This window comes from Hipposideros armiger, unplaced genomic scaffold (genome assembly GCF_001890085.2).
Source record: "Hipposideros armiger isolate ML-2016 unplaced genomic scaffold, ASM189008v1 scaffold_1713, whole genome shotgun sequence".
NCBI classification, from domain to species: Eukaryota; Metazoa; Chordata; class Mammalia; order Chiroptera; family Hipposideridae; genus Hipposideros; species Hipposideros armiger.
Window position 1 is genome coordinate 79,151 of NW_017733063.1, and position 14,182 is coordinate 93,332.

General features: G+C 46.8%; 1 protein-coding gene across 1 annotated transcript in view; it reads right to left on the reverse strand.

The window, feature by feature from the left end:
* Positions 1-14,182, reverse strand: part of VAV1 (vav guanine nucleotide exchange factor 1) — a 53,249-nt gene that overhangs the window by 15,738 nt on the left and 23,329 nt on the right. The window contains exons 2-14 of the mRNA XM_019634504.1: positions 10,976-11,092; positions 10,423-10,481; positions 10,239-10,304; positions 9,917-10,025; positions 9,733-9,828; positions 8,624-8,692; positions 8,375-8,478; positions 7,699-7,798; positions 6,902-6,997; positions 6,569-6,637; positions 6,186-6,272; positions 5,999-6,084; positions 5,467-5,599 (exon numbers count right to left, since the gene is read on the reverse strand). Coding sequence (XP_019490049.1) covers positions 5,467-5,599; positions 5,999-6,084; positions 6,186-6,272; positions 6,569-6,637; positions 6,902-6,997; positions 7,699-7,798; positions 8,375-8,478; positions 8,624-8,692; positions 9,733-9,828; positions 9,917-10,025; positions 10,239-10,304; positions 10,423-10,481; positions 10,976-11,092 — 1,191 coding nt within the window. The remainder of the gene's footprint in view (positions 1-5,466; positions 5,600-5,998; positions 6,085-6,185; positions 6,273-6,568; positions 6,638-6,901; positions 6,998-7,698; positions 7,799-8,374; positions 8,479-8,623; positions 8,693-9,732; positions 9,829-9,916; positions 10,026-10,238; positions 10,305-10,422; positions 10,482-10,975; positions 11,093-14,182) is intronic.

Below are 14,182 nucleotides of genomic sequence, written 5' to 3' on the forward strand. Positions count from 1 at the left end.
GAAAAGAGATGGGCTAGAAAAATGCCACCCATCAGCACAGCAGGGACAATAAAAAGCTTGTCTGCCTCAGCCCCAAAACAGAAGTCACTCTTGCAAATTCATAACCTCAGCCTGCTCTCATGAAAGTTTGGGGTATCAACCAAGAAGAGGTTCTAGCTGTCATAAAGAATAAAAGCATTTATTTGAGCAAAAGATTGCAATCCTAGAGACACAGATTCCAGTAGCAACTACACTGTGCTCCAGAGAGAACAAAGAAAGGCAGGTTTGTAAAGGCAAAACCCACAAACTAATTCTTTCCTGCAAATTTAGGATTGCTGCTGGGTAAGCAGGGCTTGGTTAGTACCAATATGCAAACATGGGAGGTGAAAACTACAGGGAGGAGGTCAAGTCCAAAGGTGTCTACACAGCAGTGGTTGTTCCAGATGTTTATGGCTCCGTCTTGAGCTGAGTTTCCCAACAGGTTAGCAACTTAATAGCAGCTCTGAGAACTGAGGCACAAGACATGCAGAGGCCCCACTTCCCTAATCGCCTCCCAACTGTATTTTAAGTGGGTCTCTTAGCAATGCTTGTTCCATTTTATTTTATTTTTTTTCCATTATCAGGGGTTTGAACTTAAAACACCTATGTAAGTCTGGGAAACTAAGGAATTAACCTAAACTTTTTTAACCTCAAAAATAAATTAACCTGTTGGTGAATCAATAGAAACAAATGCAAAATCTTTGCAAACCCAGGCAGGAAATGATTCGACAGCAGGAGCACCACTTAAGCTCACAAGACAAAACTACCAAACCGAGGAAACAAGTCACCACGAATGAGAAGCTGCACTCAGCAGAGGAATGAGAGACAGGGTCTAGGAGACGTGAGTTCAGATGACGTTCTGCCTCTTCCTAAAGGATGCTAAATGCCTTTTGGAGCCTCCCTAGGAAGCACATCTCTTTTTTTGTGGGTTGTCAGTCATTTGAACGGAATAAAAAGAAAAGATTTAAAAACACCTAGGACCCCAGGTGCTCAATAAAAGGTGGCTATCACAACAATCGATACATTCCCTTCCTCCCAGGCACCTGTAGCGCCCAGGTCACAAGGGGTGATGGGTCAGGGAGGGAGGAGTTACTTAATGCTGATGGCAAATTCTGCCGCGTCCTTCACCCTCTGCCGCACCAAGAACGTCCCATCTGAGCGGTTGGTGAGGATGCTTTCTGCTCCAGCACGTTCCATGGGGCCAGCGTACCTGCCAAGACACACCAAGGAAAGAGGTCCGCAGAGCTGCCATACTGAGCTCCCAAATTGCTACATGGAGGCATCTTTTTCTCCCCACCCTTGTGATTTTTTAAAGCTGGTGACAGTCTGGGTCCAACAGCCCTTAGACACTGTGGATCCAGAAAAGAAGAGAACTACTGAGAAGGGCTCCTGGTAGCTAACTGGGCTCAAATTTAAAAGCAGAGCCTAGCAGCTGTTTCTAAACAGGCCTCTCACACAAACCGCACTTCAGGGAGAAGCCTGCACTGAACTGCCTGCCTGCACTGTGTTCCTGACATCTGCGCCTTTATAAAGGACTCCGCAGGGAGGAAAGACAGGCTGGAGGTTGAGTTAATCACTAATAGGCAATGATTTAATTAGTCATGCCTGTGTAATGTGCCTCTATTTAAAAACAACAACAACCCTAATGCAAGGGGTTTGGAGAGCTTCTGGTGGGTGAACAGTTGGAGGTACTGGAGAGTGGTGCCCCTGGATGGAGCATGGAAGCTCCACCCCTTCCCCATACCTGGCCCTATTCATCTCTTCCATCTAGCTGTCCCTGATTTATATCCTTTTATAATAAACTGATGATCTAGTAAGTAAAATGTTTTCCTGAGTTCTGTGAGTGTGTGTTAGCAAATTATCCAACCCAAGGAGGGGCTTAAGGGAACCCCACATGTAAAGCTGGTCAGATCAGAAGTATCAGGGGCCCAGACTTGTGATTGGTGTCTGAAGTGGGGGGTCAGTCTTGGGGGACTAATAAGTCCTTAACCTGTGGGATCTGATGCTAACTCCAGGTAGATGGTGTCAGAATTGAACTGAGTTATAGGACACCTGGTTGGTGTCAGAACTGGAGACATGTTAGTGTAAAGAAAAAACCCCACACATTTGGTTTCAGAAGTGTTGAGAATATGGGTATAGAAGAATATTTTTTCTTTTACTCTGGAATTTGGAAATCCTGAATAGGCATTTGCTGAGCGTCCACTGTTTGCCCAGCTCTGTGGTCACCAAGACAGAAATAGAGTGAGAAGGGTTAGGCACTAACCTTGGGTACAAAATTTAAAGGGGAAGCCAAAAAACTCACCCATCAAAATAAATAATAATAAAATAGAAGTACTTTAAAGCAATATTTTAAAAAATCAAACTGATTGCAAAAGCAGACATTAAAAAAAGTGAGGCAGTGACACTCGTTACAACGTGGATGGACCTTGAACACATGACACTCAGTGAGAGAAGCCAGACACAAAAGGCCACACAATGTGTGATTCCATGTATGTGNTGCCGGTAAAACTCCACCAGCTCCTGGAAGGAGGACAGTAGGACACACGCTATCCCAGTGGGCCAACCCCCAGGGGGCAAACCTGGAAGGAGTCACATCCAATTCCTCATGTGAAGCAGTTCCCTCTTCTTGCCTCCATGGCAAGTGACTCCTTGAATGCTCCCCATGATGGGAAGCTCACTCCCTTTCTGCGCAGCCTGGACCATTTTATGGGGAAGAGACCATGTCGCCTAATGCCAGTTCTCTCAATAACCAATTAACTTCATGATAAATTTACCAATTAATCAATTTGCCTATTGACCAGTTTACCAAAACACACCCCACCCCATGGGTGCCAAGAACTTTATTTTTACAATTAATTATAATAATAAATGCTATTTATTAAACACCTAATCTGTGCTGGCCAGAGTGTAACCATACATCATCAAAATATCCTAATAATCCTGAGAGGTGAATACATTCATGATTCCCCCATTCTATAAATGGAGAAACTGAATCATAGACAAGCCAAGTTCCTTGTCCAGAGTCCCACAGCTGGAAAAGGATGGTTCTAGAATTCAGCTTCCGGTGAGGCAGTGGAGTATAACAGCTAAGAGCTGGCTTCTGAAATATATCTCATCTGAATTCAAGTCCCAGATTTGTTGCACTTATGAATATTTCTTTCACAAATGCTTAAGCTGATTCTAATAATAAGTACACAACAAGCAAGTCATAACTAAGGGACACTGTGTAAAACAAAGTGTTTGCATTTTAGCATTCTAGACTCCAAAATTGCCAATATCATGAAAGTCCAAAAAAATAAATAAAACACAGGGGAACTACTGCAAACTAAGAGACAAAGAAGATAAAAACTAAATGCAATGTGTAATCCCTGATTATATCCTAGGGGATAAAACAGCTAAGAAGACTTAACTGGGGCAATCAAAGAGTTAGATAATAATTTTGCATCAGTGTTCAACTTCCTGAGTGTGATAGTGACATGAGCTGAGGTATAAGAACATCTTGGCTCTTTGTATATTCATGCTAAAAACTTATGGGTGACGGATCATGATGCCTGCAACCTGCTCTTAAGTAGGACAGCATAAGTGTGTGTGTGTGTGTGTGTGTGTGTGACAGAGAGAGAGCAAAAAAGGCAGAATATTAATAATTAATAAATCTAAGTGAAAGGTTTGCAAATGTTCATTATACTGTTCCAGTAACTTTTCAGAATTTCTTCAGAAATAATAAATGTTGGGGTAGAAAATTTTCAGAATAAAAAGTTTGGGGGAGAAAAATCTTTATGAAATGACTAAACAGTCCCTAACCTCTGGGGGAGTTAAGGAACCCTGTGAGGATCAAGTAAAATCTGAGACACACACACCGCCCCCCCCGACCCCCACCCCCTGCCCAAAACAAATGCAGATATGTGCAAGATTGTGCATTTTCTTGATTTCAAGAACCCACAAACAATGGGTAAGAGCCATGTGCCTTAGGCCAATAGACTTAAAATGTCTAAAAGTCCAAAATTACAAGGCACCAAATAGAAGCAAAACCATTAGAAAGGCATTTGAATTCTCAAATGATCACTAAACAGATTAAACAGAAATAAGCCTTAAAGTCCGACAGTAATAGGGATTCTGCTATTTTGTGATGCTCGGTGGGGCCTAAACCTAAGTGTCACCCATCTGTGAAATAGAAACTCAGAGAGTGAGATGAGGGGATTAAATGAAGTTTATCTGTAAAATGTCTGCCTCTCAATAAATGCTCTGTAAATGCTCACTACTGTTATTTGTTATTATCATCATCAGCAGCAGCAGCAGCAGCATTGGTCATTAGGGGATTGAGCTTAAGGCCAATTAACCCAAAATGCCCTTGAAGGAGTTGCTCTGAATGTGGGTAAGAGGGAGGTAGTCCCAAGGTGAAGCTTCAGGGAGGGTCCTGCCTAGATTCTGGGACACTGGAGTTAGGGGGAGATTGGCCCTTACCGTCAGCCCCCGGAAAGCCTTCTTCTCCGTAATCCGGTACAGTCCTTCAGCTGTCATGATTTTAATGTGCTTGACCTCAACATTATACCTGGATGCAGTGAGAGATAGACCAGTGGTCATTGGACCCTAAGGCTGGGGACCCAGGCCCATTCTCAGTCAGATCTCAGCCCCAGGATATACCCCCAACCATGGAAGATGCAATCTTGGCTACTTCAGGGAGGGGGAGACCACTGGAGCCCAAAGACTGAAGCTGTCTCCTTCTGCCCCAACGGGATCCTTTCCCTGTGGCCTTTGCTGTTCTAAGCCTTCATCTCTTCCTCTAAGCCTTCATATCTTTCTAAGATAATAGGAATCATCTTTCTGGACTCAGAAGGTTGTTGAGAAGTCAAAGAGACCTTGTAAAGAAAGCAATGTTCTAGAAGAGATAGGATGAGATCTACACTTCCACCAATATGTCAGACCACAGAATGGTAAACACATGGAAGAGATAGTCACTTCTGCCAATATGGAGAACTAGATAACCAAAGTTACCCCCTACTGCAGAAAACCCCAGAAATGCGGAGAAAAAAAGTGCTGAGCTCTCAAAAAAGTAAGGGAAAATCCCCAGAGGCCAAATATAAGGACAAAACTAATAACTAAGCAGTAAGCCTGAACTGCTAGCCTAAGGAGTTTGCTAATCTTGGGAGCCAAGAAGTTTATGTCTTGATGATCACAGAAACACAAGAATTACCAGGTGCCTGTCAAGCAGAGGGTTGACCTGNGAAGAACCATGTATGTACCCTTGTAAAGAGCTGCTAGGGAGAACCAAATACACACCCATAAATCTAAAATCACACACACACACATATAAACACTCTAATCTGAGACACACACACACACACACACACACACACACACACACACACACACTCCAAAGACCAAGTGGAGTATCTCAAGCACTGGGGCTCCCCAGCAATGGGATCCACACTTCTGCCCTCAGAACCCCACCTTCTTGTTATCGCGCTCTCCGGAAGAGTCATCTCGAATCTGGAAGCTGTACAGGTTCACAAAGTCCTTGAGGTCGTAGGAGTCCCCTCGGCGCTTACAAATGAGCAGAGCTTTGTCGAGGAGGAAGGCGTACCTAGGAGCAGCTGGGTCAGGTGCCTCTGTCTGGCTCCTCCAGCAGTCCCCACCAGCGCTCTGATTCCTTCCCTATTCCTGGCCCCACCTTGCTGTCCATTTAGCACCCCGGCATTTCTCCTCCAATGTGGCCAACTAGGTCACGCCCATCTGCCCATCCTGATCTCACCCATATGTTCTTGGCAGGCCTTGTCACCTACCGGTCTTGGCTCCACCCACACAACTATGCTGGCTCCACCCTTTCCATCTAGGCTCCACCCCCCTGGTCTGGATGGCTCCACCCACAGTCTATCCAGAAATCTGGTCCCACCCCTGTTCAGGCTCCGCCCCAGATTTGTGTTGGCTCCGCCCACCTGCTTATCTAGAAATCTGGACCGGCCTCCACCCAGATCCCACCCACCTGTCCATCTTGGAGCGCCGCTCCACGGAGGTGATCTTGAGCTCCCCATCGATCTTAGGCCGGCCGAAATGAGCCAGAGACTTGTTCTAGGCAGCAGGCAGTGGGGCTGGCAAGGAGCCACTAAGGAAAAGACCAAACACCCTTCCCACATGGCCACGCCCCTGCCCTCCCTGTCCCACCCCCTCACCAGGTTCTCTATGGACAGCTGGAAGTTGGTGATCTGCCGCAGGGTCTCGTTGTCCCGCTTGACCTCGTTCACACACTGTGCCAGATCCTGAAGGTGGGGCAGGGGTGAGCCTGGGTTGCCCACTTAGCCCAATCCCCTACCTAGCTGAGATTAGGGGTCAGCCCCCACCAGGGCTGGCAGGAGGCATACAGATGGTGTCCACAGCATGCCCCTGTTCCCAGTAGGGATACTGCGAATAATTCACTCATCATACAGAAGTGTCACTGTGTTGTTGGGAGAGCTTGCCCCTGGGTGTGACCGTGTGCCTGAGTGTTCCCACGCAGCACTGACTTGAATGTGTATATGCCTGTGTGTGACCGTCATCTCTGTGTGTGACCACTCACTCTCATGGCATCCAGGGCCAGCCGCAGGTTCTCCTTCTCCATTGCATCCTGAGTGTGTTTCACCAGCTCCTGTATGACCCACAGAAACAGACATCACCTGGGCCCGCCCTCTCCTCGGGGAGTGGGGAGAGGGGGCGCACCTTCCAAATAAGCCTGGACCACCAGCTCCTCCTTCCCCCTGCTGCTTCCCTGGAGGCTGGGCCCCAGTGACCCCCTCCCAGAGAATCCTAGAGCCCAGCCCCAGAAGCCAGCCCCACCCCCACTCCTATGGCACAGGGAGGCAGATATGGCATGCCCATTATCGATTGACCTAGGGAGTCCCCATTTGTGCACCTGGAGAAGTAGGTGGTACTTGAGCACCCGCTGCATGGGCACCATCAGCAGGTCCCTCAAAGTGAACCTCCCATTGTTTGCTCGCTGAGAACATTCCTGGGGAATCAGAGAACCAGGTAAGTAAGATGAGGTGGAGGCAGGTATGGATTTTTCTAGATCCAGAAGTATCCTATCTCCCCTGAGGAAATAAGGAAGGAAGAATGCGGTGGGGTGAGGGGTGGTTGAAGACCCAGCTGGAAGGCTGCCTGGGGTAGAGGCCCAGGACTGCACCAGCTGAGTGGAGCAGGAGACAGGGAGGAGGACAGGTCCGAAGGGTCCCCACCATATAAAGGAGCTGGATGTACAGTGCACATATTTCCTCATCATCCCTGCCTGTATCTGCGTGTCTTTCATCATCCCTGTCTCTGCTTTCACTAGACACACTGGTCCAGGTTGGAGTTCAGTCCAGTCCAGGATCAGAGCTCAGTACGAATGTGGAGCTCAGCCCAGACTTGGTGCACAGCCAGGGTTGGCGCTTAGCCCAGCCTGGGGTTCAGTTTGGAGTCAGAGTTCAGTTTAGGGTCAGGACCTCAGCCTGGCATCAGGGCTCAGCCAGAGTCGGGGTTCAGCTGTGGTCATGGCTCAGTGCTTCAGTCCATTTCCTCCTGCTCCAGTACCTCGCTCCTAAAACCTCTGATGGGCAGACCCCTGGCTGGGCTACAGCAGAAAGTGATGCCACTTCCAACTCAGTGTCTTCCCTGCTGTCCCCAGGGCCTGGGAAGAAGTGGGAGAGCCCCCCAGCTGGGGCCCAGCCCCACCTCTAGCTTCATCTGCACATCCTCCCGGGTGCTGGCCACATGGTCCAGGTGCTTGCTGGCAGACTCCACTTGGCTGCAGTAGCGACCGTAGACGAGGAACCTGCAGGAAGAGGACAGCTGGCATTGACCGGACAGGTAATAGTTGCCGGCACCAAGGTGAGGCAGATCTGCATGTTACCCCTGGCCTAGTTCTCCCCAGCTGGGTGATATTGAGCCTCAGTTTCCCTACCTAGAAAATGGCATCTCCCATGTGGGGTTAATATAGCATTAATGAGATAATGCACAAAAGACTCAGTACTTGGCATATCACCTCTGCCCAGTATTCATTTAACAAACACTTATTGAGTATGTACTGTATGCAAGGCCCTGTGTTAAGCTTCTTAAGCATCAATTTATTCAGTCCTCACCACAACCCTAGGAAGTACGTTCCTGTGCCACATTGATTTTATAGATATTGAAGCAGAAGCACAGAGAGGTTAAGTGTCTTCCCAGTGCCACACGGCTCACGAAGGGCAAAGCTAGGGATTGAACCAGAGATGGGTAGCCCCCTTGTCCATGAACAAAGAAGAAAAAACCCTCCCTGTCCAGCAGTCTCTGAGAGCAAGGCCTCCCAAATGCCCAGCCCAGGCAGAGCAGGGTGACCTTCAGGGGTCGAGGCTGGCCAGCTGGGTCTCACCTCTCCTTGTATTTGATGAAGACCTGGTAGAGGCTGGGCGCACTGGGGGTGACCAGGGCTTCCTTCATCTCCTTTAGGAAGTGAGTGTGCACACGAAGCAGGTCCTAATTGGAGGGAGGGGTGAGGGCTGGGGTGGAAGCCCGGGACTCAGGAGCAGGGTCACCCACCCACCCTATGTTGCCTAACTCCCAACCCCCACACTCCAGGGGCAGGTGGGGTCAGCAGATGGTCCCCACTGGGCCAGCTCACCTCGATGTTGATAAAGATTATCTCTATGTCTTCAGGTTTGAGGAACCGCTGCAGGGGCTTCATGAAGTGCTGAGGGGCAGAAGGAGGATGGAGGAAAGTGAGACTGTTCCCTTCAGCCCAGCCCCAGAGAGACAGGGACAAGGAGACAGAGATGGCAAAAGGCAAACAAAAACAGAGAGACTGGGAGAGAAAAAAAATGAGATGTGGAGAAAAACAGAGACAAGGAAACAAAGACAGGCAGAAAAAGCGAGACACAGATGGAGAATGTCCACACGAAAACCTGTACATGACTGTTCATAGCAGCATTATTCACAATAGCCAAAAAAATGGAAACAACCCAAGTGTCCATCAATGGATGAGTGGATACACACAATGTGGTCCATCCACACACTGGAATATTACTCAGCCATGAAAAGGAGGGAGGCACTGACACTCGCCACAACGTGGATGGACCTTGGACACACGGTGCTCAGTGAGAGAAGCCAGACACACAAGGCCACACAGTGTGTGATTCCACTTATGTGAAATGTCCAGAGCACACAAACCCAGAGAGACAGAAAGTAAGTAGATTAGCGTTTGCCAGGGGTTGGGGGAGGATGGGGGCTTAAGGGGGTGATGAATAAGAGGTGTGGGGTTTCTCTGGGGAAGGTGAAACGTTCTAAAGTTAAATGGTGGTGATGGGTGCACAACCTTATGTATGTACCAAAGATCAGTGAATTGTATACATTAAATGGGTGAATTGTATGGTATACTAATTAAATCTCAATAAAGCTGTTGAAAAAGCAATGGCCAAAGGAAAGAAAGGAAATAGAAAGTCAGAGACAATTACAGAGACAGGCAGAGACTAAGATACAAGATAAGATATAGACAGGGATAAAGAGACACATGGAGAGAAAGACAATGAGAGGCAGTCGGGACGGGGAAGACAGAAAAATGGAGATGAAGAGAGACAAAGACACACAAAGCAATGGGGACAGGGAACTGTCCCAGGCCGTCTTGGGACAGGTGGAGTCTCTGAGCGTGGCCCCAGAGGCGGCAGGGCAGGTGGATGCCCTGCCAGCCATGCTCCCGCGCATGCGCCTGGTAGGGGCTGAGTGGGCGCGTCTCACCTGTTGGATGGAGCCCAGTGTGTCCGTGTATTTCTCCTCAGTTTGCTGGATCTCTCGCAGGCAGCAGCACCGCTTGTCATACTCTGTCATCTTAGGCTGAGAGTGGGGAGGAGAGTGTTGGGGGACCTGGGGCTGCCCCTCACCCATGCACCCGCCTAGGCCCGGCTCTCTGCCCCCCACACACCGGCATGGGCACCGGTTCCGTGCGCATGAGGTCCTCGTAGATCTCGTCACCCTCAGCCTCCTCATTCTCCACGCAGTCGTACAGGTCCTCATCCTCCTCCACTGTGTCACTGCGAGGCACGGAGTCAGACAGGGCCACTGGAGCCTCCAGACCAGGGACCTCTCAGACCCCTCCCAGATCCAAGTTATATCCCCTTAGATCCCAAGGGCAAGATCATGTTCCCCTCAGACCCCCAGGGCAAGGCCACATCCTCTCAGACCCCCAGGATACCACCATGTCCCCCTCAGATCTCCAGAGCAGGGCCATGGTCCCAGACACTCACTCGATCTGGTCAGACAGGCCGCTGTAGATGTCTTCATCCCCCACACTCTCCTCAGTGGGGAAGGGCCTGGGGAAAGCAGGATAGTATGAGCCACAGGCCTGGGGGCCAGGTGGGAGGGGGGCTTCAAGGAAGGGGAGGATAGGGTCCAGATCAGCCCAAAGCTGTCGCCTCGATGGCTACTCACATGATCCCCTTGTTCTGGGCAATCGGGGTCCAGGACAGAGCGGACAGGGTGTAGATGACCTATGACAAGGGCCATGTTTTGCTCAGCAAGCCCCTCACCCACCCACACACCAGAACACAGCCTTGGACTCCAAGCAGCTGAGGCTGGACTTGGAGGTTAGACCCCACCCCACTGGGAGCCTAATTCAGGATTTTCTCTACTTTCACATCCCCCCACATAAACATGCCAGCATTCCCTTAACTGAGCTCCCAACACTTGATCCCACTGTTCTATTTAATACTCATAACCACTGAGAGAGGATGAAATTATATTATTCCCTAGGGCACAGAAAGGCATGACCACATACCTGAGGTCACACAGCAAGTGGTGGCGCAGGGACTTGAACCCAGTTCTGCGTGTCTTAAGTTAGGCTCTTTGCGCCTGGTGTACAGCCTGATCTGGCCCATCTGTCCTACCCCTACAGCCCTTGGCTTGCCCATTGTGGATGTTCACGGAAATGAATTGAAATCCAATCTTTGGGCTCTATGTGCCATGCAGCTCAACCCCAGCTCACCTTTCCGAAATCCTGCACATCAAAGAGGTCAAAGGCCTCAAAGAGCTCACTCCGTTTGAGGCCAAACTTCTCACAGCAGGTAGACAAGAAGGTGCGGATATTCTTAAGACACAGGAACTGTGAAGAGAGATAGAAATGAGGGCAGGACACCCATCAGGACACGGAAGAAGCCAAGCCCCAGGCAGTCTGACTTGGGGACTGGCATAGAAGGGGAACAAGAAGGCATAGCCCCCTTCTCACTGAACCACAGCCTCTTCTGCTAAAGATCAAGCTGTACTTGCCCCTTATATTTTTATTGAGGTAAAATTCACATAACATAAAGTTAACCATTTATCGATAACAAAATGTGGTATAGTCATACAATGGAATATCACTCAGCCATTAAAGAGGAATGAGATTTTGATTTATGCTACAACATGGATGAACCTTGAAAACATTATTTTAAGTGAAATAGACCAGACACAGAAGGACACATATTGTATGATTCCACTTATATGAGGGCTCTAGAATAGGCAAATCCATAGAGACAGAAAGTAGGATGTTGAAACCTGTGTAGTTTTGTTGACCATTGTCACCCCAATAAATTTTAACTAAAAAAAAAGAAAGTATTATAGAATGGAGGTTACCAGAGGCTGGGTGGCCCAAGCATGGGGAGTTAGTGTTTAATAGGGACAGTTTCAGTTTAAGAAGATGGAAACATTTTGGATATAGAAGTAATATTTACATAACATTGTGAATGTACTTAATGCCACTGAATTGTACACTTACAAATGGTTAAAATGATGTTATATTTTCTCCAAAAGAGGGCAAAAAAGGGAAAAACTCAAAGATGCAAAAAATGGAAAATAAATAACAGGATGATAGATTTAAACCCTATTACATTAATATTTATATCAAATATAAATGCTCTAAATACTCCAGTTCAAAAGCAGAGATAGTCAGGTTGGAAAAAAGAAGACCCAACTATATATGCTACACAGAAAGAATGCATTTCAACTATAAAGTACAAATAGGTTAAATGTCAAAGAATGAAAAAAAACAAACTATAAACCAATGGAGCACTAATCAAAAGTAGATTCCAGAGCAAAAAAATATTACCAGAAATAAGTATGATCATTTTCTAATAATAAAAAAGTTATTTGGTCACAAGGACATTACAATCCTAATTGTTTATAATCTTTTAACATAACATCAAAATACATCAAGGAAACACCAAAATAACTGCAAGAAATCCACAATTATAGCTGGAGATGTCCACATTTCTCTCTCCATAACTTACACTACAAGTATATAAAAAATCAGTAGGATGTAGAAAACACTGTCAAGTAACTTGGCCAACTTGAAACAAAATTTTACATGCATTTCAGGCTGCGATTACCAAATAAAATGCATTAATATGCAAACATCCAGTCTATTCATTAAGGAGCAAAATTTAAAAACTATTCATATATAATCATTAAATCACATGCTTAATATAAATGGAGACAGAAAAGTATAATTTTGTTATTCATTTATGTAAATTTTTGTTTATATTTATAAATATATATATTTATATAATTTTATTTATATAAAATATTGTGTATATTTGACCACAATACAAAATTTTAACCATTAACCATGTTAAAGTAATGCTCACTTCAGCAGCATTTATTTCATTCACAGTGTTGTGCAGCCATCCCCCCACCTAGTTCTAAGATATTTTTATCACCCCAAAAGGAAACCCTGTACCCACTAAACAGTCACCCTCCATTCCTGACTCTCCTGCCTTCTCCCTGGCAACCACTAGTCTGCTTTCTGTCTCTATGGATTCTGTCTCTATGTCCATCCACTGAAAAATGGATAAACAAAATAAGGTATACTCATACAATAGGATGTTAAGCCATAAAACGGGGTGACGTTCTATTATAATACACACTACAAAGTGGATAGCCCTCAAAAACACTATGCTTACTGAAAGAAGCCAGGTACAAAAGGTCACATATTGTATGACGACATCCATATGAAATGTCCAGAAGAGGCAATTCTATAGAGACAGGAAGTGGATTACTGGTTGCCAGGGTCTGGGGAGAGGGGAGAATGGGGAGTAACAGCAAATGGGCATGGGGTTTCTTTAGGGGGTGATGAAAATGTTCTGGAATTAGACAGTGGTGATGATTACACAATTTTGTGAATATACTATTAAAAACTAATTGCACACTTTTAAATGGTGAATTTTATGGTATATGGATTATTTCTCAATAAAAAAATTTCATCTTCCAGGTCCTTCTCCTCATATCTACGCAGTCTGTGGACACTGAGTCAGGTCCAGTCCCTCCTCTGCCCACAGCCCTCCATGGCACCCACCTTCCCCTGAGTAAAAGCCCAAGTGCTCCCTGTGGTCCACAAAGCCCTGCACAACCTGCCCCCATCCCTGCCTTGCCCTCACCTCTTATCTCTCCCCGTCGCTCACTGTGCTCCAGACACATGGGCCTCCTTGCTGTTCCTCCAACACATCAGGCACAGTCATGCCCCAGGGCCTTTGCACTAGCTATTCCCTCTTCTTGGAATGTACTTTTCCCATGTTATGACTGAATTGTGTCCCCCACAAAATTCATATGTTGAAGTTCTAACCCCCGGGACATCAGAATGTGACTGTATTTGGAGATGGGGCTTTTAAAGAGGCAATTAAGTTAAAATGAAGCCATCAGGGTTGGCTCTAATCCAATATAACTGGAGTTCTTATAAGAAGGAGAAATTAGGGCACAGGCACACACAGAGGGAAGATCATGTGAGGACATAAGGTGAAGACGGCATCTACAAGCCAAGAAAAAGGGCCTCAGGAGAAACCAAACCTCCTGACACCTTGATCTTAGATTTCCAGTCTCCAGAACTAGGAGAGAATCAATTTCTATTGTTTAAGCCCCCGCCTGTGGTGCATTGTCATGGTGGCCCTGGCACACTCAGATGCCCTAAGGTACACAAGGTTCCGTACCACCTTCTTTGGGGTTTTGCTCAAAGGTCACCTTCTCAATGAGGCCCCTTCTGCTCACCCTGTTTAAAATTGCAACCCCGCCCCCCACTCTGGCATTTTCTATCCCCTCTACTGTGCTTCATTGGTTTTCTTTATTGTTCATCTCCTCCAAATAAAATGTCAGTTGTATGAGGGCAGGGCCATGGTTCTGTTCCTTGGTGGACATCTAGCACCTAGAACAGTGTAGCAGGGCCTCA